This window comes from Solanum stenotomum, chromosome 1 (genome assembly GCF_019186545.1).
Source record: "Solanum stenotomum isolate F172 chromosome 1, ASM1918654v1, whole genome shotgun sequence".
Taxonomy (NCBI): domain Eukaryota; kingdom Viridiplantae; phylum Streptophyta; class Magnoliopsida; order Solanales; family Solanaceae; genus Solanum; species Solanum stenotomum.
Genome location: NC_064282.1, coordinates 1,208,983 through 1,231,967, shown reverse-complemented (window position 1 = coordinate 1,231,967; position 22,985 = coordinate 1,208,983). Strand labels below are relative to the sequence as shown.

Below are 22,985 nucleotides of genomic sequence, written 5' to 3'. Positions count from 1 at the left end.
ATTAAACTCGGTGTGAACTTGAGAGCATCATCTTTGTCGTAATATTAGGTTTACACATGTAATTTTTTACTTTTGATATTTATTATCGTATGTTGTCTATTGTGTTTCAATTGCTACATTTTTCCCTGTGAATTATATTCTGCTTTCTTTATTAATAGACATGCTTTTTTTCATTGTCATATTCCTTTTTCCAAATATATATATATATGTATGTATATATTATTTTAATTTTATTTTTGATTTGTTATATTTGAATCGAGAGTCTTTCAGTAACAACCTTTTTACATACTTGAGATAAGATAAGATCTACATACATTTTAAAGAACAAATATTTTGTGGTTAAATGGAAAACATACGAGTATAAATGATGTAAATTAAACAATTTATTTATTTTTATTTGTCACTAATTCTTAAAATAGATTTTCGTTTTTACTTGTCACTTTTGATATATAAAAAAATAATAATTCTAAGTTATGAGGAATATAAATAAATAATAAAATCAACCAATTTTGTTCATTTTTTACTTGTCACTTATTCCTAAAATAGATTTTCATTTTTACTTGTTATTTTTGACATATGAAAAGACAATAATTCTTTCTATGTGTTACCCTTAGGCCTTAACATTAAATACATATTTTTTAAATTATTTAATAGGATTTTTTATTTTTTTTAATGAATGTAATAAGTTAAATTGAAACAAATAAAAGTGAACTAGAACAAGAGGGATTTGCGTAACATATATAAAACTATGAGGAAGATAACGCGCTATTAAGAGAAATCTGCAGGTAGGTCTTTCTCATTAACCAATACTTACATTTACTGTACTTGGTTTTGTTGCAGTGGGTTTAAGATTGTGAACCGACTTACGCCCCCAATTTCCCTCGCTCACCAATAAACCTTAATCATCTTCCTGTAGAACAATCCATTGTTCAAATTCAAATCTTTGTGCCCTAGAATAAGAAATTCAAGGAATAATGTCGGGCATGGGAGATGGTTATGTGGGCACGGCCCAGGACGCCGTCAGAATCCGACGGCTTGAAAAGCAGCGAGAAGCAGAGAGGCGAAAAATTCAGGAGCTCAAGAACAAGACTGCTTCATCTAAAGGTCAACCCGGGCTTCTTCAATTTGGGTCTAGTACATCTGAGGTTTGCATTACACTTGCATATAAAGTTCGTTCTTTTATTTAATTTTCCTTTTAACTGATATGCTGGCGTAACTAGTTTGGGATAAAGGTGTAGTTGATCAATTGTTATGTATTGAAATTAACTTGCCTAGTGGCTAATGAAGTGGAATGAAAACCATGAGGTCTCAAGTTCAAATCCCAGCCGAGACAAAAACACTAGGTGATTTCTTCATAGCCTTGCTGGACGTAGTCCTTTGGTACCCATGGGAGGTGGTAGGTATCCCGAGTTATTAGTAAAGGTGCGCAAAAACTGGTCCGGACCCATGGTTATCAAAACATAAATAAATAACTTACCAGATTTCTGGGACTTTGTCACACCTTAACTTATTTCAGCCTTTGCGCATCCGAAGTTTTGATTACATTTGCATCCAAAGATCATTCTTTTTATTTATTTTATTTTTAACTGATAGGCAAAAGTATCTAGTTTTGCATATAATGCGTCCAAATAGAGTGGAGAGTTACTAATTTGGTATGAAATTGAGCCAATAGAGCAGAATAGATATAAATGTTCATATAGTCTGACCTCAACTAGCTTGTTGATTAAGGCCTAGTTGATAAATTGTTATCTATTGAAATGTAACTCACAAGATTTGACTTTTATAACTCCTGGGCTTATTCAACCTTTTGCTCATAGAGAATTAGACATGCTCCTTCTCTAATCTCTTGTTGCAAGGAAGAGTGGTAATTATGTTTTTTTCTTAACTTGTTGACTCACTGAATAGACAAGTTGATGTATTTTTTAGATATTGTTGCTTAGGTTAGTTCTTATTGTCGAAATATGTTGTTTCAGATTCTTGAGACTGCCTTTAAAAAGGAAACTGTGGGTCTTGTTACAAGGGAGCAATATGTTGAGAAGGTGAGCCAATTCATTTGCTTTTAAGCATTGCTTTATTTTTCAATTTCATCTTTGGTTTAAATTGACTGCTCCTTGTATTTCGGTTCACGTGTGGTAGAGGGTCACTATCAAAACCAAGTTTGAAGAGGAAGAAAAGGAGAAACTTCAGAAATTGCAACAAGAGTGAGTATTTCCTACTTACTGTGGCATTTTTGCTAAGCTGAAATATTGTAATATGTATGAATTTTGTTGTGATGTATGTTAAATTTGTCGACTGATTCTTCTATCATAGGGAAGAAGAGCTACAGTTACAAAAGCTTAAAAAGAGGAAGATTAAGGCTGACCCTCGACTCTCCTTTTGTGATGATTTGGATAATGGCAATGAAGATGAAGACGAGGAAAATAGTAAGAAATAATTTTCTTATCTAGTCTTGAAATTTGAAGTATTCCAGAGCAATCGGGACTTTTCATTTACATGCTTCTTTTTGAAGTGAATTTATGGAAACCGTGATTACGATATTTAATTTAAGAATGTAATCTTCTTTCTGAGACTGGGTAACTTTCTTGAGGTTGCATTCAGTCTGGTTCCCAAACAAGCTGAATAATTAGCAGTCTTCTCAGTTCTTTATATTAGTTTGTTTTTGCCATGTTTCAGAACACATTATTCAGCGTCACTTGGGTATCTACCTTAGAGTGAGATGTTTCTTTCCCTCCTTTACTATTAGGCTAGAAGGGGAGGGGATGGCTGTTGTATGCTTTCAATTTTTTAGTTTTGTCGGGATAAGGATTTTGGGGATATTGCTAGTAGGTAGATCATAGATGGTACACGGCTTGTGACATCTCTTTTTTTGGAACTCTGACATGTGCATGGCACAATTATCTCAGTATTAAACGTGAGAGAACTTTCTGCTTGGTCTGTTCGATCACATAAATCTGCAGTTTGACATGATTTCAGCTTTGGAGGTAAATGCACTTGGGATTCAGGAGTTTCTGAAAGTAGATATCCTACAGTTCATGACTTCTTTAATGAAAATCCTGTTTCATCTATCATCTCTTCCTCACTCTAATTTTTCTGTTCTTCCTCATCAAGATTTAGTCTCTTAAGTATGTTTGCTATGTTGCGGGCAACTATGACACTATCAAGTATCAAGTGTCACCAGATATGCATATGTACGTGCAGGGCCATCCACAACATGATCATGTCTAAACAATTATTTTAGCTATTATTTCTGACATAGTTGAAGATATAAATTGGGTTCAGATTGTGATGGCATGGTACTTATAGTTCCATTCACTTTCATCTATTATATAGAGAATGAAGAATCTGACAAGCGCATGTGGAGAAAGTTTGGGAAAGATCCTACAGTAGAGACAAGCTTCTTGCCGGACAGGTTGGGCATTCGTATAATCTGCCTCCCCCAAAATAAATCCTTTCTACTTTTGTTTTACTTATCGTGTTCTCTTCTGGCCTTTTTACTCATTAATGTAATTTGGAATTCAAAGTGCACTTTTTCAGTGAGAGGGAGGCTGAGGAACAAGCCGAACGTGAAAGGCTCCGGAAACAGTGGTTGCGCGAGCAGGAGCTAATCAAAAGTAAGTATATTATTCTTGTTTAAACATTTTCCAGTATTCCCTTACCCCGTCTTTTGAAACAGCTTCCTAGAAATCTGAAGCGTTTGAAGAAGCTTAGGTTCTGATTGTTTCTCTTGCAATATTTCTAGATGAGCCTCTACAGATAACTTACAGCTATTGGGATGGAACAGGCCATAGACGGGTGATCCAGGTCAGTAACTACTAGGCATGAAGATCCCAAAGGTTTTCCAAACTTTTGGATTCACTTGTACTTCTAACATTTCCAGGTGCAGAAGGGTGATAGCATAGGAGAGTTTCTTCGGGCAGTTCAGCAGCAACTTGCACCTGAGTTTCGGGAGGTTCGAACTACTTCAGTGGAGAATCTTCTTTATGTGAAGGAAGATCTAATCATTCCTCATGTAAGATTCTTCTTACCTGTGTGATTCATGTATTACCTTCTAATTTGCTGAATATTGGCTAACTTACAACTAATTTTATTGAATGTTCAGCAACACAGTTTCTATGAGCTGATTATAAACAAAGCCAGAGGAAAGAGTGGACCGGTAATGTTCAACCCCTACCTATATTCTGGTGAAGTTGATGCATCACGTAGCTTGTGGCTTATGTCTAAGAAAAGAAGAATACCAAGATACCGTTTCCAATTTTTTCACATTAATTAGTCAAAGAAGTAGAATCTCTCTGCTGTACTGAGTGCATTTTTTAAAAAATAGAACTTTATTGTTATCAAAAAGTGGTTTGGGCTTGGGACTTCCATGTTGGAGGTCTCAAGTTTGAAACCCCTTGCCAGCGAAAGCAAGGGGTTTGCCTTCTGGGTCGAGCTCGTCATGCCAGGCTTGCCTAGTGCGGGTTACCTCTCCTATGTGGTTTGCGAGCTATTGCATAGGAGCGGGGGTTTTACCCTGTGCGCACCTAAAGGGTAGCGGCTGCGGGTTTCCCTTGTCATCAAAAAAAAAAAATAAAATAGCATTTGAAAGAAAATGATGAAGTACTAGGGGTGTTAGAGGTGGCTGTGTAAAAGAGACGTCTCATGAAATGATCTTTGCTTTTTGGTTTATCTTTTATCCCCGACAACTGCGCTTTTTTTTTTTTTTGATAAGATAAGTGGTATTAATAACAACATCAGGAAGATGCAAAATTTACAGGATATGGCATTTGAGCTTACAAAAAAATCTCTGGCTAACTATACAAACTATCTAAGCCAGAGCTAATGAGTTAGTAAAATCCTGAAGTTGTTCTGCATTAACAGCAGGATACAAGTTGGTCCAACTAAACAAATTTTCAGTGCACCTAGCCTTCAAAATGCCTAAAGCAGTTGACTCTCCATCAAAACATCTCTTGTTCCTCTCTAACCAAATACACCAAAAAATACAAGCAGGTATCATAATCCAGATCTTCTTGATGGCTTTGTCAACTTTCCATAGACTCCAACTCTCATATGCATCCTTAACAGTGAGGGGTGTGGTCCAATTGATGCCAGAGAGACAAAAAAACATGCTCCATAATTCTGAGGCCACCTCACAATGAAGAAGAAGGTGTCTGGGGTTTCAGCCTCTTTTTTGCACATATAACATCTGTTTGGGAATTGGATTTTTCTTTTCTTTATGTTGTCTTGGGTGAGACATACCTCATGTAGAGCTATCCAAGTAAAAAAAACTACCTTAGGTGGTAGCTTGGTCCTCCAAATGAGTTTCCAGGGCCAGTTAGCTATCACGGGGTTTCTAGAGCACAACTGTTGATACCCTTCCTTGACTGTATAAACTCCTTTCTGGTGTCCCCATTTGAGCTTATCAGCTGCCTGGAGATTAATGTGACAATGATGTAGTCTAGCAAAAAGGTCTACCAGATCATTCACTTCCCAATCCCCGACAACTGCGCTTTGATTAACACAATAATTGAAATTTGAAGGATACCTATAGTTTCCATTTTAACATCTATTGTACGTGACTGTCTTCAGTTAAAGCTTATTTTATATGTAAAGGAGCACACGCACGTCCTTTCATGCGTGTAATTACTAAAGAATGTCCAACAATAGTAATTACAAAAAGTTGTATAACTATGTATCTGTAAGTCTGCATCTTGGTCTTTGTATAATGCCTTACAAGTTACGTCTTTGTGTGATGTCAAGTACCTGATTTCTAGTCTTGTTTCCACGTTTATTAGATCATGTGGCAGTTACTCAGAAATATCTTTACTTCTCTGGACAGCTTTTTCACTTTGATGTCCATGAAGATGTGCGGACCATTGCTGATGCTACTATCGAGAAAGATGAGGTATGATTTCCTATGCAGATCCATTTTCTCCATGTTAAGTGATTTTTAATTGTGCTGGTTTCAAAAACTTTTCACCATGATATATCATATTGAGTGCCTAGTATGATACATGTTTTAATTTTGGGATGCCATTGATTGATTAAAAGAACTTTAGATGCTGGTGTAGCATGACATATGCTTCTTTAACTAATAGAAATAGAAGGTTATCCTCCTTCGGGGTGACCCAGTGGTTTGGGGCTTGTGACATTCATGTTGGAGGTCTCAAGTTTGACACCCCTTGCCAGTGAAAGCAAGGGGTTTGCCTTCTGGGTCGAGCTTGTCGCACCGGGCCTGCCTAGTGCGGGTTACCTCTCTTGTGTGGTTTGCGAGCTATTGCATAGGAGCGGGGTTTTACCCTGTGCGCACCCAAAGGGTAGCGGCTGTGGGTTTCCCTTGTCATCAGAAATAGAAGGTTATCTTTTTAGTTTTTGCTTCCTCTTTCTATCTGTTCCTCTGAAATTAACCTCAATAGCAAATATCTAGTATGATGTCCTGGAACCAATGTTAATCACAGATAACATAAAAGCCCTGAGTGTGTGTGTGAGAGAGAGAGGAAGGGGGGGAGGCATCCCATAAATGTAAGTTTCTGCTTGTGGTTGCTGATGATCTTTCAAATCCATCTTTTCTCTCCTTATGTAAAGAAGACGACTATAAATTAGTTGATACTTTACATATTCGGTCAAGTCACTTGTCCATTCCAACTGAGCATTGATTTTTCTTAATTTAATTATGTTACAACTGATTTACAGTCACATGCTGGAAAAGTTGTAGAGAGGCATTGGTATGAAAAGAACAAGCATATCTTTCCAGCTTCACGATGGGAGGTAACATTTCTATTTCTATTTTCCTTTGCCCTTGTGTTTTTTTTTTCTTCACTGTCTGGCAATGGACTTGATTGACAATTATCAAGTCATGTCTTCTAAGTGCTCAGTTGACACCAGTTTCTTGAGTATATTAATTATGCTATTGACCATACTCCCAACTAACCAAACAAAATACTGTAGTTGCTCTCTGAACAACCCTTCCATCCCTACCATTCAAATCCGTAATGTTGTATAGCTATTTTCTTCTGCGTAATATGCCTTTGGTTGTCTTTCTGTTTCACAGATATATGACCCAACAAAGAAGTGGGAGCGATATACAATTCACGGGGATTAAGTGTCATCGCCAATGAGATTGCCATTTTTCACCGTCATTTGACATGTTAAAGACAGAAAGGGTTTAAACTATAGTTTTTACTTGTATGATGCTTGTGTAAGATCAAAGGAGGTGTTGATGTATTTCTTCTACTCCCAATATATTATACTTTTTGGATTAAGAACTCCTATTCTAGATTATTAATGTATTGAAATTTGTATTTCTTATTCTACTTTGTTTTCCAGTTCCCATAGAATATCCCTGTTGAACTTTTTATTTAATTATTAGCAGGTCACTTTCAGTTGTATATTCACTACATTTTATGTTTGTTGACACCACTTGCTAGGCATAGTAGATCACGATCTCAGCATGATGAACATGCTAATTGTTACATGTTAGTATGAATTTTTTAAGCAAAATAATTTAACAAAGATGTGTCACTAATAAGATCTTACCTTTAAGCTTGTATGGCTAATGATCTAATTTAATACTACTTAAATGTGATTTTAATCCTAGACTTAAAACTTATTCACAAGTTTTACATCTCATTTTACTAATTCCACTAGTGTGTTGTATGTCACTCAACTTCGGAAAGCAAGTTTAGATTTCCGAAGATATTAACTTTTAATATGATAAATTGAAAAATAGATCAATTATTACCTATTATAGCAAGGTAATTACTCATGATCATATTAAGTTGACTTACAAGTGACTCTTCATAGCAAATCTGATATGGTAACTTCAAAAATAAATCAATTATCAACTATAACAAGTTAACTTATATTAATGCTGCAAAATTATTTATACTGCACATAAAAAATTATGAAAAATCATTAACCATTTTTTAAAGTACTAATTAATACTAAAATTTGTGAGATATAGATTTTCGTAATCAATTATTACTTCCTCTAATCCAATTTTTAAAAGCACTTTTTAAATTGTTCAAATAAGTATATTATTCAAAATTGAAAGATACATATTTTTTTCCTTTTAAAAATTACTCTTAACAAAAAAAATAGTATTAACAGATAAACTTTTAATTAATATTATTAATGAACTTTGTGCCTAAAAACTCATTTATTTTTAATCGAAATGAATAATAGGAGGTGGTAACTCTTTCTTCTTGCAAGCCCAAAGTGGCAGTATTTCATATTTGGGCCGAATAAATCTCTTGTTTACAGAAAAAAAAAAGAAAAAAAAAGAAGAGAAAATAAAACAAAAATTTAGACCGTCTGTTCTTCTCCGATTTCTGTTTTACTTTCGTCTTAAAGTCTTTGTTCTTGTATTCCGTCTTCTTCCCTCTAACGCTTCAAAAATGGAAATTAGGGTTTTCTGTGTGTTGGCTCTTCTCCTCTTCTCTTCATCATTCCTTCAAGGTTTGCTTCACAGATCGTAGATCCCCTTGCTTGTTCATTTCCTTAATCAAATTCCTCATCTTTGCATGCTAATTTGATTGTTTGCATTTGCATTTACCTGCACGATTTCATGAATACTTTTTATGTAATGAGCTTTGTTTAATATACTCTGTTACGTTGATCTTGGAAATTGAGATTCTCTTCGATGTAATCGATGTTCGACTATTTAATGTTAGTAGGTTTCACTGTAGAATAATTTTGTATTTTTCTTTTCGATTTAATTTCTCAATATGATATTGATTACTCAAGTAAATCTGGAATATTATTAAATATTATGCTTGAATCCTCTCCATTTGGAAATAGTAAACATTAGAATTGAAAGTTGACTTTTAATTATGAATTTTTTTTGCTAGTTTTGGCTAGTCAAACTAATTGTCTTTAACTTGTCATAACTGTTGTTGCATGCATTGCCTATTCCCTGATCGAATTGTTGGCTCTTTTTGCTTAGCTAGATCTTTGTTGTTATACTGTGAGAGTTGGCTTTCACACTTTAACCTGTTATTTTGTTAAGGTCATTTTCAGTAAAATGTATGTTGCCGATTTGTGTAGATGGCATTAACTGGTTTAGGATTGAGGCATAGTAGTTGTTAGTCTTAGTGTTATTAGTGTTGTATATGTAAAGTTAATGATGGTTTCCTTTGATCTTTTCTTTTAGTTGCTAGAGGCCAATCTGACCCTGCAGCAGAAGTGGTTGAGGGTACTGAGGAAGCAGGGGATCTTGGAATTGTTGGCGATGATGTTCAAGACTTTAGCAGTGAGAGTTATACTCCTGCAGCTGGGGTTGAAACAGTTTGTGTTTTCCCTAAAAACCCTTCTAAAGGTAAGAAAGTTTAAATTGGGTGTTCTACTCTTGTCTTTATTATCTTTACCTAATTTTGCTTTGGAAAAGGTAGATGTTAATGGTTTGCTCTCTTAAATCATGTTTTTTGTGGTCTATGCAGTAGTGGCAGCTGGCGAGGAATGTGAACTGTTAGTTGGCATGAAAAATGATGGTAGTTCTGTATTTTCCTTCTCGTTTGCCTATTTGGTGTTTGATTTTCAGTAGTAAGGTTCTGATAGCATCTCGTTGGTTATCTGCTCTAATGGATTTATTTACTACTTTGGGTTCTGAAAACAGGGGAAGCACATCTGAATATCATTGCTATCCAAGCCAGTGTTCACCTTCCTTTTGATCACCGCTATTTGGTTCAAAATCTTTCTGTACAGGTGATTGTTGGCTTACCTGAACAATTTTCTTATTTCTTCATTCTTAGTATTTCACAGGTTGTAAGGACAGTCTTACTGGTTAAATTTTTTGTAAGATCTGTGTTATGTTGCCTGTTTTCTCAAGGTAGACTGAGATGAGTTCCTATTCATTTTTGGTTCAGCTTTTCTTCTCTTCTGAATAGAGAGTTGGAGTCAATAGTTTCTAAGAATGTGAGCCCTTTTGTTAAGCTTGTGTATTTATCAGTTTTATTAGTATCAGTCACTCAAGGACTGTTAATTTTATGGTGAACCAGTTGTGAAAATGGGGAAGAAAACTGAGATCAAGCGGACAATTCTGCTGAGTAGCTATAAGTCCCCCCCCCCCCCNACACACACACACACAAAAAAAAAAAAAAAAGAAAAGCCATCATTTGTAGGATGCATTGCCTTGTTAGCTGAATTATATCACAAGGTCTATTAAACTGATCTACTTCAAGCTTTGCACTTGAAATCATATGGTACCATTTGAGAATTGTGTTTATCTTGAGTGGTGATCTTCACAAGGTTTTCAAATATCTGGTCCAATGATAGAGTTATAGGTTCTGGAATTTTAATTTATTGAAGTATCGTAATCAATCAACTATGTGAGTGAAATAGATGATTTAAGGAGTTGAGTGACATAATTGATGACCTAAAAAGAAAACTTGAACTGTTAATTTAGTACAAGGGAAGGGTGTTCAGTGCTTAAATATGCTAAGCAGCATGAGAACTATTCAATGTTCTTTCAATCTTAAACAGGTTTTCACTTAATCTTAAAAGATTTCTAATTGGTCAGGCAAATGGTTTCTATTTTAGAGGTGATGAAGCAGTGATGTAAACCTTTAATTTGAAGTGGCATCTTCTCACCACTATAGCAAAAAACAAGAAGTTAGCCATGTAGTGAATTGCTGGTGATATAAAAGAAAGAACAGGCAAAATAAAAGGACAATAGTTGAGGATATGGCTTCCATTAAAATTTCTTTTTCTTAAAAATCGCTTTCAACTAGGCACCTTAGGGTGAGGGTCAACATTTTATGTTACCAGAAGTAGAGAACCGATTGGGCAACAAGTGATCACATGTAGCTTGCTCAACTTATATTCCCACAAGCTGTTCCTTTCTACTTTCTATCTCCACTGTCTATGTTGGCCTTATGGTGAAACCTTAGTCTTATTTTGCTATTGACATTGCTTTTGTGAATGAATTGTTTTTGTTATTGTAATTGTTGCTGTTGTGGTGGTTGTTCTTGTTATCAGTATTGTTCTGGTTTTTGCTGATATGCAATATGTGATATAAAAAGGGTTCGTGGTATTAGTTTACTTTAAGGTACTCGGTCATGAGAATTGGTAATCACATGTAGCAATTGCTGAAGATATATTGCCACAGGATTTTTTCCTGCTTTTAATAACCCATATCTATACCGGCATTTTTTGGAATTCTTTTTAAAAAATTATTATTATTATTATTGCTGCTACTATTATTATTCTCAGTTTTACTGTTGTTGTCTTTGTCGTTATTGTTATTGTTGTTGTCATTGTCTTTATTGTTGTTGTCATAGTCGTTATTGTTATTGTTGTGTATTATATGTGTTTGTTCAAACATCTCTTCGATGTTTCATGTTTTGTTAACTGTGATTTGGATACGAGAATTGGCTAATTGTGTATGTTCATTCATTTACTAGGCTTTTAACAACGCAACAGTTCCTCCTTCAGCTCAGGCTACCTTTCCATATATATTTGCTGTCAGCAAATTTATGCAGGTTTGTTTACAGAGCATTGTTACCCTCTTCTCTCATCAACTAACAGGGAAAATATTGTCCAGCTTATTTTCATATAATTTGCTTTCACGTAATTCTCACAGTTTCTTCTCTGCACTGATGACTCTGTTCTGTCATGTTTCAGCCTGGAAGTTTTGATCTGGTTGGCACAATTATTTACGAGATAGATCAGAACGCTTACCAAAACGTGTTCTACAATGGAACTATTGAAGTGACTGAACCTGGTGGTCTTCTCAGTGTTGAGTCAGTTTTCTTGTTTTGTCTTGCTGTAGCCCTCCTTAGTCTTCTTGGGTTCTGGATCCGTGGTCAGATACAAAATCTCTCGAAGGTGCTTATACTTACCTATGTTCCTTGTAAGACTGGATAAATGTGCTTCAAAACCTCAGTGATTTCGTAAAATGCCTGTAGGGCATGTATGAGGGGCCACAAGTAGTTAGTATCTGGGGTTATTTTTTTTTATATCTTACATCACTATCCTCTTGACATGTCTTGTGTCAAAGGACCCTGAAATCTGCTTCTAAGAGTGACTGAGAGCTGATGTGCCAGTGATGGTGAGAGGGTCTTTCAGACTTGAGGCATTACATATGAGAACAAAACGATTTGCTGAGCAGCTGGGACCTAATAAATATACCTTGCCATCTAGTGCAACTTAGTGCTCTTTTCTGAGTAACATATCTTTTTTGTTTTTTGTCAGCAATAATCACATTAGGGGTTTAAGCATAAAAATTCCTGTGCTTTTTTTCCCCTTCTGAATCATTCTCTTTTTCATTTTGGATGTGTGTAGAAAACTAAGAGAGCACCAAAGGCAAAGGTTGAAGTTGGAACTGCAACAACTGATGCATCCACAGACGAATGGTTGCAGGTTTGTGGTTTATTATAATGTTAAAAGAATATAATTCTGGAAATGTTTTGGCAATCTAGTCTTCAAATTATCAATGCTTACTTTTATTTTTTGGACTTGGTTTTCAAGAATTCGCTGACTAACTTGTCCTGTTCTGTTTTTTCTAGGGAACTGCATATTCTCAGTCGCAGGCCAACAAGTTGAAGAAGAAGAAATGAATGACTTGAAGCTACTAGCTTTAGCTGTATGAAGCAGTATGAGAAGTCTACAATCCTGAGTTCGGCTTGGATTTCACGTGATCTCCAAAACGTGAGGTTTTAAATTAGAATTGTTAGACCTGCTTCACTGTTGTAGCATGAAGTATAACTTATTTTCCTCCAATTTTTACTGCCAATGAACTAACTGGGTATCAAGGATGCAAAGAAACAATTTTGTCAAATTCACTCTCATTTTCCCCTTGCAACAAATTTACTTTCCCTTTTGTTTCTTTGAGTTAGATAGTTCTGTCTATATCACACCCCTTATACCCTGCTAATGTGGGATGCTTGTGCACCAGACTGCCCTTTTTTCCATATAGTTGTGTCATCTAGGAAGATTTATTTATTTATTTATAATGTGGTAAAAACCTAACAAAATCAGCGATAGGTTGGACCATGGGAATGTGAACACCTAACTTAGATGGAAGCAGATCACATCAATACAGATCATCAAGCCCTGTTTCATTATTATGACATTTAGGAGATTGGTGAAGAAGCAAAAGATTTCATTAAAGATATTTTATTTTCTAGCTTTGCTGGATGTCTAGTATCCACATTTGTTTATTGCTCTAAAATAGTAGATGCAATTAATCATCACATGCCACAGAAAATAAATAAAGCTACCATTCATTATATGTTTAATTGTGGATCCTCACAAAACTTTTTGCTAACCGTGAGGTATCATTTTCCTTCCTCTTTTTGGTTTGAGAAAGGGAAAAACGAATTTTTTTTCACTCATTTTGCACCCCACGATATCTTTACTGTCATCTGAAAATATTTCCCATTAACAGTTACGAATGAACATTTGCACACCATACTCCTAGACTCCATTGTGAGATTTTACTAAGCTTGTTGTTATTGCGTTACATTGGAATTAATATTGACAACGTAAGTACAAACCTTCTAACGTGACTAACCAATTTTGTGCTTTGCCTAGTACAACGCTGCATGTGGGAAATCGCATTCAAGTGAAATCATGCTTAATCAGTTGGGGAATCATTTACTCGGTTCTAAGAAAGCTTAACCACTTTCCATTCTTATTCTTCTTCTTTTTTTCCACCTAAGTAAAAAGAGATAGCGGTGAATTCAAAACGTAAATTTCAAAGTTAAATAACTAAATTTACAATCTAATACTTGGTAATTTTCTTAATAGTATAAAGATATTGTTGAACAGCACCAAACAAAGCAAGTTGGACAGCAATGACAATCAAGATATTGTTTAGTTATATTTTAAGATAGGGTAGGAATGAAAGTCATATGACGAGACAGTTTGAAACAATTTTTATTAGTGTGTGATGCATAAGTCAATAAAAGAACAAAAAAATGAGCTAAAAAGTCAAATTTATGAAAGTAACATTTTTTGCAGTGATTGTGTGTCAGAAATAGGTAAGTGAAGAAGCCACCACGAGGTAGATAGAGGTGGGATTTAATTTGCGGGACAAACAAAAGACAGCAATTTTCTTCCCCTTTTTCATTTTTTTTAAAAAATTAATCTTTTAAGCGGAATCAAACAAATTACTGATATATATTTGCAGTATGTGTCAATTCAACTGTCCAATAACTAATGAACTTTTCAAATGTCACGATTTTGTTTTGAGTTTGATTTTTTATATGATCATTCAGATAATAACTAATAGTATTAGTTACATAATCATTTATTAAATCGACCCCTTTTGTTTCCCATAAAAGGGGTAATCATATATAAGTAACAAAAATGAGAGCTTACATTCTAATTATCCCAGACTATATTGTTATCTCCTGTATTCAGGTTAGTCAAAAATACAAAAATAGAAAAAAGATGAAATTGACAGAATAATTTTTAATCTGAGTCCACAGAAATCACTGTGTTTCCTTAAGAAATTTAATCCCCTCACTGTACCCGAGGTTGCAGATTAATTCCTCCCAAGATAAAATGGATTAACCTGTTAAAGAAGTAGCGGTACCGCAAACTTCAATAACTTCAGCGAACGCAAGAACAGCAACAAGAGCACACACAGACTCAGTCGATCGACAATTTTATTTATGTAAGAAAATGTATGCAGAGAGGAAAAATTTCAGTGTTTGAAAAAACGAAAAAGACCTCTTATTTATAGCCATTTGCAGCAAGGAACGCGTCTGTTCAGAAAATCTGTTCAGACCCGTTTTTTCCAGAACATTGTGTCCTTTGGGAAAAGTAACGACTTTTCGGAAGGATTACCGTTTGGGAAAAGTAACGACTTTTTGGAAGGATTACCGTTACTTTGAAATTCAGTTGCGCCAAATTAATTATGTTATTTAATTAACATTCTGAATTAATTTATAAGAGAAAGGAAATGATTTAACAAGATTGATTAAATAAATTTTGTCCAAAAATATTATCAATCGATCACATCATTTGCCAAATCCAAAGCCAAAGACGGCGCGAGGGGGCACCTTCTTCTTAACCCTTTAAGAACTAAAGGAAGTGTTTTCTAATATAAGGACAATAATTTCCTTTCTTCTACCGATATGGTAAAAATGACCTTTCATTTGCACTTTTGCAATGATGACTTTTCATTTTCTCTCCAAAATTGGTTCCCCCACTTTCATTGATTCTTTCATTTTCTCTTTTTATTTTCCATTCACACCTTGCTAAACCCAACATATATTACACTATTGTAATAGGATTTCATATCAATTGTCGATGAATGGAACCAATGGAAAAGTCTTTTATATATGCACTTCCATTTTGTTCCACACTTTATTGGGCTAAACCGACACAAAGACACTCTTAACATGATTTTCTCGAAAATAACTCGCATTAATAAAATATTCTTAACAACTTTATGTAGCTTCTCTCAATTGTCAATGTACCCAACAAACCTTGACAACAACAGAGGAAGACTGCAAACTTTCCTTATATTAATGAGATTCAATCTATTAAAAAAGACTTAACCTATGGATAATGTAATTTTCTAGTAGAGGAGATTCCATACCACTTTGTAAAAATACGACACATGCACATAACTCAAACGCAAAAAGGGAGTGTTTCCCAAGTCCATATAAACAAACATCAATCCATCTAACTGACATGGGATTCTAACCCGCTCTAACACCACTGCAACTAACCAATGCAAAAGATGCAAGATTGAACGTTATTGAATTATAGGAAGAGGATGCAGCTATGGTAGAAGTAGTCTAGAATAATAATACATAAATAATCATGAATTATCCTTCTTCATGATTAGTACAATAATTTTTGTTCCATAATTTGCCGCAGTAGAAGTTAGTTGATAAATGTCAAAAAATCACGTGAAGATTGGGAGACCATGTTTTTGTCACTCACTATAAATGCCAACATTTACCTGCCCCTTGTATTCAATTTAAAACAAAATAAAAGAAGTATATATAATAGAAAGAATGGCAATCATATCATTATTAACAGTTTAGATCAAAAAGTAGTCAAAGTTTCACATATAATTGAGGATATTCAGTAAAATAAGTGACATAAATGAGAGCTAACAAAGTAGGTTAACAGCTAGAAAAGGGATTTTTGTGTACAGTTGGAGACCTCATTGAATGATGATAATGGCGTTTTATCAAACAGCTACCTATGTCTGTGACCACCCATTCCCGAATAATTTTATTTTTATTTACAAAAATCACCTTTCAATTTTATAATCTTTCTGTCATTCATAAAAATTCAAGACCATGGGACCTAAACTCATGTGAGGACCTTAACTACGTGCCGGTGAGCCGGTCATAAAAACAGCCTTTTTCTTTACTTGTTGGTAAGTAAACAAGTACTATAAATATACCCTTAAGTAAGTTGAGACAAACACATTCAAGAATACCATTCACAACTTAACATTTATTTTGTATTAACAGAATGGGGCTTCAGTCCCTTTGTGGCAGAGTCCTTCTGGGACTGTCCCTGTCTTTACTACTCTCTAGTCTCTGCATTGCTGATGACAAGACAATTAAGGTGGTTGGTTTTGGAGAATGTGCTGATTGCAAGGAGAATAACATTAACACTATTCATGCTCTATCAGGTTCTTTCTTATTTCATTTGAATGCATGTTATGTTAACTGTCTTAAAATTATAATGGTTATATGATGGAGTTGAGTTACTACACATGGTATCCGAGTCAGGCTTACAATGTTGGATCACACATTTTCTTGTTCATGCTCCAGATGTCTCGTCTTGACTCTTGAGCATGCAAGATTATAAAAGGTTATTGTCTTTTATGTGGTTTTGAAAGATTTATCACTTGTTGAGCTAGCTTTTGACTAAGTTAGCTAGGTTCAAGGAACGTGTCTAAAAATTTCGTAGTAGATTTCCATAACAATGTTATATTATTGGTTTCAGGACTTCATGTAAGCATTGACTGCAAGCTTGAAAATGGAGAAATCAAAACAAGGGGTGAAGGAGAGCTTGACCAAGATGGCAAGTTTGAAGTGTCACTTCCTAAGGAGATGATGAAAGATGGCAAGCTGAAAGAGGAATGCTATGCACAGTTACACAGTGCATCAGCTGCACCATGTCCAGCACACAATGGCATTGAATCATCCAAGATTGTTACTATCAAAACTGATGGAAAACATACATTGAAACCAGCTGGAAATCTTAAGTTCTCAACACCCTTGTGCACTTCTGCTTTCTTGTGGCCATACTATAAGTACCCACCATTGCCACAGTTGCCACCTTTCCCAAAAGATCATCCTTGGATGAAGAAGTTCCCTAAGTTGCCACCATTTCCACCAATGCCACCATTGAAACACTGGGGCCACCCTTTCCCTCTTCCACCTATTCCTCCCCTTTTTAAAAAGCCATGTCCCCCACCACTAGTAAAGCCTCCAGTTCCCGTTTACAACCCAACACCAAAGCCCACACCAGAGCCACCAGTAGTAAAGCCACTTCCTCCTCCCGTTCCTGTTTACAAACCAAAACCAAAGCCTCCTCCAGTTCCCGTTTACAAACCAAAACCAAAGCCTCCTCCAGTTCCCGTCTACAAGCCCAAGCCTAAACCTCCTCCAGTTCCTACTTACATGCCCAAACCAGAGCCTCCAGTTAAAAAGCCATGTCCCCCTTCAGTTCCAAAACCAAAGCCTCCTCCAGTTAAAAAACCATGCCCCCCTAAAGTTCCAACTTACAAACCCAAGCCTAAACCAGAACCACCAGTAGTAAAGCCACTTCCTCCACCGGTTCCAGTTTACAAGCCACCAGTAGTGAAGCCACTTCCTCCACCAGTTCCAGTTTACAAGCCACCAGTAGTAAAACGCCTTCCACCACCTGTTCCAATTTACAAAAAGCCATGTCCACCATTTCCACACCTTCCACCACTGCCACCAATAGTGAAGCCACTTCCTCCTCCAGTTCCAATTTACGTGCCACCAGTAGTAAAACCCCTGCCACCACCCGTTCCAATTTACGAGCCACCAGTAGTAAAACCTCTTCCACCACCTGTTCCAATTTACAAGCCGCCATTTTACAAAAAGCCTTGCCCACCACTTCCACCATTCCCTAAAATTCCTCCCTTCCACCATCCTCTCTTCCCACCACTTCCACCTAAGATTCCTCACCCATAGACCAAACATTAAAATTCAAGAGTTCCTTTGGGTGTATGTAGGGCTGAATCTTTTTCTGTTTTAAAACCATGAAAATTATTTGCAATTTAATGAATAAAATCGACCGCCAAGAGATATGATGCTTGAGAATGTCAAAGTAAAAGATCAGAGAAATAGGGGAGTTAATTTCACAGTGTTGGTTTGCTTAGTTAAGTTTTCATGCAAATGTTTGTATATCTTCAAGTGAATCATGGTCCGGTAGTGAATAATCGTGATATGTTGTACACGTTCAAGAACGGATCTTTTAAATTTTCTTGTTTATTCTCATTCATAGACACTTGTATTACTCATATCTTTTTAATGCAATGTTGGTTTTTCTTATTCATGTGTCAACTTGTACTGCTCCTTTCTTTATACTCTTCATATTGCTCTTTGTTATTCATGGAAACTTGTACTGCTCCTTTTTTATACTCCATTTTGATCCTATTCCTTTCTAATGTGTCAGTATTAGGATACTTATTAGAATATAATTTTCAGTAATCATTGGCGATTGATAGAGATGACACATTTCTATCAATCATTGTTGGCTTATATGCTCATTTACGGTTGCATTAAAGAGTCAAAATTAATTATGTAGCAGATTCCACGGCTACCGACAAATATCATTAAATGCTATCTACCTACATGTGTAGATAAAACAATCAATCTTCCTATTGTTAGGGTATATACTATTAATCATGTGTTTAGACATAGTATTCTAACAATTTTCAAGATTAAATATCTAAGTGGGAGATTGTTAGGGTATATACTATTAACCATGCATTTAGATACAGTACATTATAACAATTGTGATAGTTAAAAGTCTAAGTGGGAGATTGTTGGGATATATACTATTAATCATGTGTTAAGAAATAATATTTATTATAGAATAAATATTTGCTCAATTTTAATAGATCATATATTCGTTTATGGTGTCTATTTACTTATATAGTAGATGATTTAGTGTGTAGAGTTTTAGTTTATACACAGAGGATTAAATCATCGGTTCTTATAAGTATAAAGTTTTTTGTTCACAATCTAGGATGAAAATTGGGCATGCCATCGGTACGATTGTAGCAAAAGGTTATATGTAATTTATCTTGATTAGGGAACGGTATAGTTCCAACTTCTTGTGCTAGTGCATTTTGTGCTAGTGCATTCTGAGATGAGTCAATATGCCTGGTAAGTTGGATGATAATAATATATATTTGTGAAATAATAAGTTAGTTGATGGAATTCATGTCTCATTATAGAGATTGATTGATATGTCTTTTTGAGAAACTTATAAGTTTTCATCGTGTCAAACCTTGCAAGTGAATTTATGAATCCGACACATGAAATAAGTTAAGTAGTGCTCTAAAGGAAATTAATCATTAAGTTAAATTCATCAGTAATTTAATTTATTCATTAGTATCTGAAATCTTAACATGGGGAATTTCATAAGTGTTTAATGGGGAATTATGAAATATAAATAAAGGAGTGCAATTACGAATTTCTAGTGGAATGATTTGTAATTTATTATGGTAAGAATAATTCAAATTAATTATTTGAAATTATTTCCATAATAGGAAGCCTCAGTAATTAATTTTGTGGTCCCTCCAGTGCCCATATGTAACTAGAACTCAGAATCCTATTTCTTAGGGGAAAAAGGAGTAGGCGTGTGTTTTTCTTGTTTTTCAAGAAAACTGGGTTTTCTTCTCCTTTTTGGATTGGGGAAGAAATCTCTATAAATAGAGATTCTCCTAACCTAGAAAAAGATTGATTAGTTTTCTATTCGATACTTGCCCACCCAAGTATTGAGAGAGTTCAGATGTGAACTTGGGATCATTGTAGAAGACCATAGCTATCTTGCAGATTCACTTGAAAGTCTGTCTAACTTGGGGATTCGCTTGAAGGTATCTGTTCACGCTTCAAGAGGTATTTATCGAATTAAATTTCAATATGTTTATGTGCTCTAGCATGATTATGTGATCTAGCATAAATGATTATTGGTTATCTATTATTCATGTAAGCAGTAAGATTCTAGTATGCTTCCGCTGTGCATAGAGTTTTTCAACACCTATAATTAGCAATCCATGATTAAGCAATTAACAGACAATAATTTATTTCCTATGGGAACTATTCCTAATTAATTCCATTAAATTTGTCCAGCTATAATCTTAGAGTACTTTGTAAACCAGTGCCACACTTTAACTTAAAGTTTTAATCTTTGATAATAATTTGAAATAATACAAATAAATTGTACCGCACTGAGGCCACCGCTGCATATAGCTCGTGAGTGAATGAAACCTTTTTTCTTTTTTTGCTTTCGTTTAAGAAACAAGGTTTATATGATAAATTGGTAATTGTATGAGGAAAAACATTGCAAGCCATTTATATTTATAATTATTGAAAGGAAAAGACTCAAATATGTCATCGGACTTTGAGAAAAGTCTAATTTATATTTACTAGTTTGACTCATTTATTTCAAAATTTGTTTTTACACGTAGTCAATTATGATTCAGCCACATCGTTAATTAAATCACTTTTTAAATTAGAAAAAACTCAAATATGCCATCAAACGGAAATGTCCAGAAATTGACATAAATGAGTCAAACGGACACTGAGCATTTTTCTCAAAGTTCAATGGCAAATTTGAGCCTTCTCCCATTATTGAACTACTCTTCATGCACAAATTAATACAATAACATATCCAGTGTAATCTCATGAACATCATACCTTACCCTTACCTCAGAACTCAGAGGTTGCTTCAGCCTTCAGATATGACCTTAGCTAAAGAAACAACAATTCAAAGCAGATCGAAAAAATAATAATAAGGAAGTGGAGAAGCATGGCAATTCATGCACAAATTAACAAGAGAGAAAAAAAGCTTATCAGAAAGAGAGACATGTCCAGTTGAGAAAGAAAAGAGTGCAACGTTTGGATTCCCTGCGGCCTGCAAACACAAAGCCCAATAAAATGGCCCATTAATAATGGGCTTGCTGACATCGCCGCACAGAAAGAGCTTGGGCTTAGAAATGGGCTTATAGATATTGCCGCCTTAAAACGGCCCGTTAGCATCAGTGACGCATATATCACATGATTTGCCATATCTATAACTAACTATGGTAACTTTTCACCAACTACGGTGACTTTTAACTCAAGTCCGTCCTCTATCAGACTCTCCAAGATCCTGACACCTGTCCGATCAAACGGTGGTGATTATTTTTTCATAAATTATCCGCTTTCACATCTTCCTATATAATATTCCGTCTCGCTTAAACCCTAAGCACAAATCGTACCATATTGTAAGTTTGAGAAACATCTAGAGAGAAATGGCAAATCCAAGGGTTTTCTTTGACCTTACCATCGGCGGTGCACCAGCCGGCCGCGTGGTGATGGAGCTCTTCGCCGATACCACTCCCAAAACCGCTGAGAACTTCCGAGCTCTCTGTACCGGTGAAAAAGGTGTTGGAAAGATGGGTAAGCCTTTGCACTACAAGGGCTCAACCTTCCACCGTGTGATCCCAGGGTTCATGTGTCAAGGAGGTGATTTCACCGCCGGAAACGGTACCGGAGGAGAGTCGATCTACGGCGCCAAATTCAAGGACGAGAACTTCGTGAAGAAGCACACCGGCGCTGGAATTCTCTCCATGGCTAATGCTGGACCTGGAACCAACGGTTCTCAGTTCTTCATCTGTACCGCTAAGACTGAGTGGCTCGATGGGAAGCACGTCGTGTTTGGACAAGTTGTTGAAGGCTTGGATGTGATTAAGAAGGCCGAGGCTGTTGGATCTAGCTCTGGAAGGTGTTCCAAGCCTGTGGTGATTGCTGACTGCGGTCAACTCTAGATCTGATGATGATGTTATAAACGTTGATGATGATCTAGTTTTTATCAGTCTTTTCTATATTTGAGTCGCCGTTTTAGGCTTTGTTTTTAATTTCAACCTATCTTTACTTGCTTGGGTCTGGTCGGGTCGAGTTCTAGGGTTAACCGTAATTGGTTGTGGTGTTGCTTCTACCAGTTTATGTTTAATCTTAAGACTACAATTAAATAAGATAATAGACTTGCTGCTAATCTCGATTTTGTTACTTAATCTCCAATTTCCGGTTGAATGTTGTCTAGTCTTTTACTGAACCAAGTCATTATTTTGTTGTTTTCTTTTGGTCGATAAAGATGTGACCGACTTTTGACCGGGGTGGTTTGCGTGAATTGAATGTGTCACTCTTTCTCAGAGTTGTGGGTCCTACACTTGAATCTGATTCCGATATTTTAAATTTGTGGTAAATTGTTGAAGATCAAATTGAACGGTGATTGTTGTGGAGGGTCCACAGTTGCAGGATGTGGCGCACCACCGAAGAGTGTAATATTAAGTGAGGTGGCCCTTGTGTCGTTAATTAGCATAACAAGAAAAGTTTATCTACGCTGTTCCCCAATAATAATAGTTGCAATTTACATTTAACCTTCGATATAAATTTACTTTTCGAAAACTATACTAAACATGATACTCCATTTGGGACAAGTTACTAGTATTTATATACTAGTGTGACTCGTTTAGATTGTTTTGTCGTTGGTCTTTTAGAAAAAAGATTATACATAAGTTAGTATTCCGGTCGTTTTTATAATATCAATGAATAATTTATCGTATTATGTCTATTTTATTTTTGTTATCAAACAATATTTATTTTTCAATATTTAGATGATTTATACTTAATAAGGATGATTAGATAGAAGTGTATATGTGTGACTCGTTTAAGTTGAAAAAACAGAGGACTATGTTTAGAAAACTAGAGTGTATGTATGACTCATTTAGCTCTCATAGAAATGGTAACTTGTTTAAATTTGTTTACATATTTCTGTATATCGAGAAG

The 22,985-nt window shown here is 35.4% G+C and overlaps 4 protein-coding genes across 4 annotated transcripts; all 4 read left to right on the top strand.

The window, feature by feature from the left end:
• The first annotated feature begins 768 nt into the window (after positions 1–768).
• LOC125846632 (protein XAP5 CIRCADIAN TIMEKEEPER) lies at positions 769–7,289 on the top strand. Its single transcript, XM_049526191.1, has 12 exons — positions 769–1,145; positions 1,974–2,039; positions 2,137–2,201; positions 2,311–2,423; positions 3,331–3,409; positions 3,535–3,611; positions 3,740–3,801; positions 3,878–4,009; positions 4,100–4,153; positions 5,816–5,881; positions 6,670–6,744; positions 7,028–7,289. The coding sequence occupies exons 1-12, from the start codon at positions 975–977 to the stop codon at positions 7,076–7,078; spliced, it is 1,011 nt and encodes a 336-aa protein (XP_049382148.1). The 5' UTR covers positions 769–974; the 3' UTR covers positions 7,079–7,289.
• Positions 7,290–8,254: 965 nt separating this feature from the next.
• LOC125842833 (translocon-associated protein subunit alpha-like) lies at positions 8,255–12,765 on the top strand. Its single transcript, XM_049522133.1, has 8 exons — positions 8,255–8,433; positions 9,128–9,292; positions 9,414–9,464; positions 9,590–9,678; positions 11,376–11,453; positions 11,596–11,799; positions 12,256–12,333; positions 12,480–12,765. Exons 1-8 carry the CDS (start codon positions 8,373–8,375, stop codon positions 12,528–12,530), a joined length of 777 nt encoding a protein of 258 aa, XP_049378090.1. The 5' UTR covers positions 8,255–8,372; the 3' UTR covers positions 12,531–12,765.
• Positions 12,766–16,351: 3,586 nt separating this feature from the next.
• Positions 16,352–18,476, top strand: LOC125866337 (proline-rich protein 4-like). The gene is made up of 2 exons (XM_049546690.1): positions 16,352–16,579; positions 16,897–18,476. Exons 1-2 carry the CDS (start codon positions 16,417–16,419, stop codon positions 18,114–18,116), a joined length of 1,383 nt encoding a protein of 460 aa, XP_049402647.1. The 5' UTR covers positions 16,352–16,416; the 3' UTR covers positions 18,117–18,476.
• Positions 18,477–21,395: 2,919 nt separating this feature from the next.
• Positions 21,396–22,175, top strand: LOC125853888 (peptidyl-prolyl cis-trans isomerase). Its single transcript, XM_049533636.1, has one exon. The coding sequence runs from the start codon at positions 21,449–21,451 to the stop codon at positions 21,962–21,964; it is 516 nt and encodes a 171-aa protein (XP_049389593.1). The 5' UTR covers positions 21,396–21,448; the 3' UTR covers positions 21,965–22,175.
• Positions 22,176–22,985: the final 810 nt, after the last annotated feature.

Bases quoted from the DNA above. Each gene is read 5' to 3' on its own strand.
- LOC125846632 (XM_049526191.1), top strand. From the start codon at position 975: ATGTCGGGCATGGGAGATGGTTATGTGGGCACGGCCCAGGACGCCGTC. The intron at 3,802-3,877 runs GTCAGTAACTAC...TAACATTTCCAG, and splicing joins GCCATAGACGGGTGATCCAG to GTGCAGAAGGGTGATAGCAT. The intron at 6,745-7,027 runs GTAACATTTCTA...TCTGTTTCACAG, and splicing joins TTCCAGCTTCACGATGGGAG to ATATATGACCCAACAAAGAA.
- LOC125842833 (XM_049522133.1), top strand. From the start codon at position 8,373: ATGGAAATTAGGGTTTTCTGTGTGTTGGCTCTTCTCCTCTTCTCTTCA. The intron at 9,293-9,413 runs GTAAGAAAGTTT...TGGTCTATGCAG, and splicing joins CCCTAAAAACCCTTCTAAAG to TAGTGGCAGCTGGCGAGGAA. The intron at 11,800-12,255 runs GTGCTTATACTT...GGATGTGTGTAG, and splicing joins AGATACAAAATCTCTCGAAG to AAAACTAAGAGAGCACCAAA.
- LOC125866337 (XM_049546690.1), top strand. From the start codon at position 16,417: ATGGGGCTTCAGTCCCTTTGTGGCAGAGTCCTTCTGGGACTGTCCCTG. The intron at 16,580-16,896 runs GTTCTTTCTTAT...TATTGGTTTCAG, and splicing joins CACTATTCATGCTCTATCAG to GACTTCATGTAAGCATTGAC.
- LOC125853888 (XM_049533636.1), top strand. From the start codon at position 21,449: ATGGCAAATCCAAGGGTTTTCTTTGACCTTACCATCGGCGGTGCACCA.